Genomic DNA, 6,000 nt, shown 5'->3' on the forward strand with positions numbered 1-6,000 from the left:
AAACGCCTTGTTAATGAGAGACCTCAGAGGAGAATGGCCAGACTGGTCAAAGCTGACAGGAAGGTGACAGTAATGCAAATAACCACACATTACAACAGTGGTATGCAGAACACATCATAACGCTAAGCGGATAGGCTACAGCAGTAGAAGTCTAAATAAGCCTAATAAATACCTAATAAATTGCTCACTGAGTGTATATATACAAAGCTAATGAATTGAATTCTGTGTTGTCTGGTAACTGTGCTATGATAAATCTTGTTGATATGCTGGTTATAACTTACTATTGGTGTTACACACTTATTAGATTTCTTATTAGATATTAGATTTTATATATTAGATTTTATATATATATTAGCAATTTTATCATTTAGTCATGACTTAACAAAATTAATCTGTTCAAAATGTGTATCTACATTCTGATTGATCTGTTCAAAATCTGTTCTACCATCCTGTATGTTTTAATTCTTGCACGAACAAACCACACCTCATTCAACAGCGAGGGATCTCGTAGAGCTGAATCAGGCGTGCCAAATTAGAGTTGAAACATACAGAAAGGCAGATCTCCAGGAACAGGTCTGGGAACTCACTGATTATGGCAAAATGGCAAAATGGACTTAATGGACTTAAAATGGACTTAACTTCATATGTTGCATACATGCAGTATGTTTGTAGCCATAATCTTACAGATTGTAGGGGAGACAGGGGATGGTTGTCACTCTTTTTATCTACTTGTGACATCATATAAGAGTCATTTCAACACTAGTGGAACCCTTTAATTATTGGGTAATAGTATGTATACTGTTTATATATCCTCCTGCATTAATATAAGAAAAAGAAATTCACAGACAACCTGTCACACGATATAGGGCTGGTTGTCACAAAAAGAGTTTTCAGTAATAAATTATCTTTTAAAACATTAATAAATAAATAAATAAGTATGTATAACCAAAGTATAAGTATAACCAAATATGTTATATATCATAACTATTATATCAAAAATGTTTACTTAAGATTAAGATTTAAGATTAATTAATAGAAAATCGATCAATGAGTTTAAATTTAACTTTTTGACATGAAAAACAGTTTGATACCAAAATCTTTAAACAGCACCTTATTGGGAGTAGATATAAGCAGTGGGACAACCAACCTATGTGACAACCATCCCCGGTCTCCCCAACTTGTCATCTACCTATGAACGAGATACACTACAGACAATTTAGACAATAGCCTAATAGCTGCCTTGTGAAATTCCTGGATGACAGAATGACACTTGTCTGTAATACATTTTAATGACATAGGCGGGATACAGCGACTATGTAAATAAGAGTGGAATGTTAGATTTCCTTCGGGAATTAACCGGTGGTAAAAGTAAATAATTTAATTTCCAACGTCCAGCTGGTCGAGTTTTGGTGAATCAGCAAGCACTCGCAAGGCGCGTATCGGGTTCAATAACCTTATTGACCCAGGCAGGCTGCGCCGGGCCGTGCAGTTCACGCCGGAACCTGAGGGTGGCTCGGTGCTGCTCAGTGTGCGGGCAAACTGCGCTCCGCTTCAGCCTCAGTCCTGCCAGTCAACACGGGAGACCGAGTCCATGGATACGGAAAGGAAGTAAATTGGAGTCGTTGCTTTGATACTTTTTTTATGTTTAGCTCTCATCTTCTTGGCTAATGTTGGTGTACCCGATCTGTGTTTTGAGGCGTTATCTAATCCTGTGGAACAGGTGCACACGGATGGGAAAAGCACAGATTCCAAACAGGATTGAGAAAATAAAAATATGCACCTGGTAAAAGAGGAAAAGGTCGGAAGTAGCTAACTAGCTTGCTAGCTAAGCAAATAAAACGACGCGGCCAAATAGCTTGGTATTTTCAACTCGGAAACTCTTACCTGCATCTGAAAAATGGCGTCTGGACAACCATCTTATTAGAGGGGGAATACTTAATGTTAATATCGACATTGTTATTATTGGCTTTTTTCCAAAAGGAAAAGTTTTTTACTTGATGTTCGAGTATTCTTAAGACAGGCGCGAGCTCGTCTAGTGGGACAAGATGTCAGTGAACGAGCTCTTCACGCAGGTGAGTGAACTAACTCGGGTTCCCTTCGGCAAGGTTTGTTTGGATGTTGTGGCAGATATTGCTGCCGTTCGTTTAACGGGTTACATGTTTTGCACTACACCTTGCTATTTTGCACACATACAGATACACACCCAGGCGCGCAAAAAATATTTGTTTATCATGTGTTAATTCTGACCGTCTGTTTATTGGCATAAGCCTGTAGCAACATTTCGCTGAAGTGTAATTATTTATCAAACTCGCACTAAACATAAACCTAGAATGACAAACCAGTCCATGTCCACCATAACACAAACGCATTTTCTTATATAGAATTCCTGCTGACACGTTTTACAGAATGCAGCCTGGCATTCTGATTATTCTCATTTGTGTTTTAACCCCCGATATAACAGGCACAAGGAACATTGGTTCAGCCATCTCTATATGGGGCTATCAAACAAGACGGGCTACACATGTAAAAGCATTTTACTTTTTACTCCGCATAAGTTTTAATGCGGCGCGTTTGTTCAGTTCGAAGTGTATACTTGCTGCAGTTGGACGAACAGGTGCACAGTTTCGGTCTAGTTTCGGTCTTCCGAGGGACCATGTGCAAAGTGCCCTCATAAAGAGGGAAATATTTCGCGGACAGCCGCTGAAAGTATTCGCCAAAATGAGCCGGAGGTGTAAATGTTGAACATCACCTACATTCATCATTGTGCACACACATTCTATAACAGCGGTTTAACACACGTCCCTTGCCGTTGATGTTTCAACTTCTTGCCAAGAAACACCGAGACGGAGTTGCTTACTGTGAAACTGCTCACCAGAATTGCCTTTGCAACTTTTGTACAAACCAAGTTTGAGTACCCTCTACCGTTCCACTAATAGCCTATTGTACAAGTGCGTTCACATTGGCTCATAGAAAAGCAAAGCGTTCACTACTTTCACGTCCAGTATTTCAGCATCTTGGCCAAATAGATATTTTTCGGTGTTAAACGTAGTAGACTACTTGTCGGCGGTCCCTAAACTGTTACAGGTTATGCGGGCTGTCCATCAAGTTGAACTTTGAAGTTTCTCTGCAGCATTGTAGTTACAAATGTAATGCACCAGGTTTATACTACATTGCCCTGTTTGTTAAATTGAGATTTCCTCTTTCTTAATGAGCATGCGGCACCCAAATCTAACTGGCTGAAGAGAGAATACTTGTCCACATTATGCAAAGTGAGAAAGGACCAGAGGTTCCTGAGCAGATTTGTTTTCTTCGGAGCTTGGCAACCTGGAGATATCTTGGAAAACCAGTCTCCCATATTTCCTTTCAGCTAACCAACGACAGCCAATCAACAGTACTCCATGAATAATGTCTTTGTCCAACAAATATTGTATTAGTACACATATATTGGAAGAGGACACCTTTTAAAGTTGGCTCTACATTGAACTATCTTTGCTAGGCTATTGTAAAACATTATTAACTAATAATACCCTACTCTGCTGATTTGCTTTGAAGGAGATTGCATGGTCATGAGCCCTAGTTCTGGAGATTTGCATACCGCATGCAGTTGCACATTACATAATGCACAGTCCAGTAGGCGCACAACAATAACCAGGGCTGACAGAAATGCACACATGCATTGTCTTCATCTTATTCTATCATACGTTTTTGCGTTTTCAATTCTAACTGCGTGACACAACAGTCAGGCCAGCAGGCTATGAAAGAATGTTTTGATTTGTTTAGTTGAAGATTAGAGATCACTGTGCTGGCTGTTGTAGCATACTGTGGCTATTATGGTTTTCTAGTTTTCTCCAAACTGCTACTGACTGATTGGTTCTAGGTACTTGGAGAGGGACTGTAGGAAGCAGGCATGGAGTTTGACATTCCTTCTCCAGCTGTAGTTTATAGAGTTGCATGAAAAACAGGATTACGTAAAGAGGAGAGAAATCCATTTTGCCCTTATAGAACGTGATAAATAATGCGGAGAACAGGTCATTCTGCCCATCTAGGCTTGTACCCACTGCCTGGGGCATCCAGCACGGTGTTAAGCCTGGACTCTGACTTTGCCCCCAGGGCCTCTGCCTCTGCAACCTGACCCAGCACGACCTGTTGCACACATCTGCCACTCAGAGAGAAAGTACTCCGTGATCTCTACCCTTAACACTAACCCCTAACCCTTAACCCTAGCCCTAGCCCTAGCCCTAACTCTGTTTAAACTGGTTCTATACAGAAGTCCACACTCCTGGGGATAAGGTTGTGTAGCTCCAGCTAAGTTAGCTACAGTTAATTGATTGTTGAAAGATTGTTGGTGCCAGACAGGGTGGTTTGAGTATCTCAGAAACTGCTGATCAGGGAATGGTGCAAAAAAAAAAAAAAAGAAATCCAGTGAGCAGCAGTTCTTCAGGCAGTGCATTGACCGCAATGCATTGTTGAGGAGAGAAGTCAATTGCCAGAATTGCCAGACTGGTCGAAGCTGACAGGATAGTGACAGTAACGCAAATAACCACATGACAGTGAGCAGAAGTGCATCTCTGAAGAGCATCTCTGACCTCTAAGTGGATAGGCTACAGCAGCAGAATACTTTAATAAATACCTAATGCAGTGCTGACTGAGTGCATGTGTTCCCTCTGCACTCAGCTGCTTTACCCCTGCCAGGCTTTATTTCTCTATCCGCGCTCAAAATGACAATATAATGATAGTGACCTGGAGTGTGAAAGTCACCTGATGTACTAAATGTAGCTAGGTATTTGTATTTTGCTAATGTTGCTTGTAATGTTACTTGATGTTTTGTGATAGCTGCCATTTCTTCCCAACTGTAAATTTTTTTTAAGCCAGGTCTTTAAAAATGAATATTTTCAAGAGAGCTAGTTATTGTCCTGATGCTTATGGAAGTGAGTAATGTGCTAGCGGACCTCGCTTTTATTTTGAAATTCTTGCTGGCTGGTTGCAGCTCAGGTGACGCATTAATGTTCCTAATCCTCCTCATGACTCGGCGTCTGCCTGCCCACCTGCTTCTGAACTAAATACTGAACCACAGTATTGCTGTCTTGTGCAGGGGAGAGGGGGAATACTGTGTGTAGTGGTGCTTTTGCAAGGAAATACATTTTGTGTTACTTAGAAATTGAGCAAGTTTAGGCCACTTACTGATTTCAGTATGGCCTTGAGAGAGAGGTGTGTGTATGCGTTAAACTGAGAGGAAAACACTCCTGTTGAAATCCGGCTTTCTCAATCGTATGGACTGCAGGAATAACCAGGACTATGACAGGGAGTAGCCAGAGGTGTAAAATGCTGGAGGCTTTTGTTTATATTTTTTAAATTTGTACTCTGCTAATTCATTTGTTTTCTTGAATAAACATCAACTTCTCTGACATGTGATACAGCATAAAAGTTGTATTAATTCAGCAGGTCCGTGCTCTTATCCAAATTGCGTTACAAAGCCATTGTGAATATGTGAGACAGAACCCCGGTATGGAGTGATGTCTGGTACAGTCAATTAACCGGTCGTTTGCTACTGTAGTGAAGATGGAGAGTAGCCCACTACCTGCGTTCTCATTTTATACAGCCTTTGCAAGAAACTTTGGAAGGGACTTTGCATGTTTGTACATGTATACAGACCTCTACATATAGTATACAAACACATATTTTATTTATTGTTGGAGGGAGGAGGGAGATTTAAGTCCGTCTGATTCTGACTCTGGCTTTCCCTTGTGTCTCTGCCTCCTCCAGGTCTGACTCTGGTTCTGACTCTGAGCTCTGACTCTCTCCCTGACAGTTCTATGACTGGGCAATTCTATGTCAACTTGCATCGTCACATATTTAAGGATCATAAGAAACCCCGCGACAGAATGATTCTTGGGATATGGGCGAACACATGTTGCACTCAGTCACGTGGCTCCATGATTATGCCTTGCCCTGAGGTCGTAGAGTCTGGCTCCTGCATATATGAATGTGAGCTCAATTGTC

The 6,000-nt window shown here is 41.0% G+C and overlaps 1 protein-coding gene across 1 annotated transcript in view; it reads left to right on the forward strand.

Moving 5' to 3' along the window:
• Nucleotides 1–1,480: 1,480 nt before the first annotated feature.
• myo5b (myosin VB) overlaps nt 1,481–6,000 on the forward strand; it is a gene marked incomplete at its 3' end in the record, with an annotated part of 68,721 nt that continues 64,201 nt past the window's right edge. The window contains 1 exon segment of the mRNA XM_061262207.1: nt 1,481–2,072. Within this exon segment, the coding sequence (XP_061118191.1) occupies nt 2,046–2,072 (27 nt within the window).

This window comes from Conger conger, chromosome 12 (genome assembly GCF_963514075.1).
Source record: "Conger conger chromosome 12, fConCon1.1, whole genome shotgun sequence".
NCBI classification, from domain to species: Eukaryota; Metazoa; Chordata; class Actinopteri; order Anguilliformes; family Congridae; genus Conger; species Conger conger.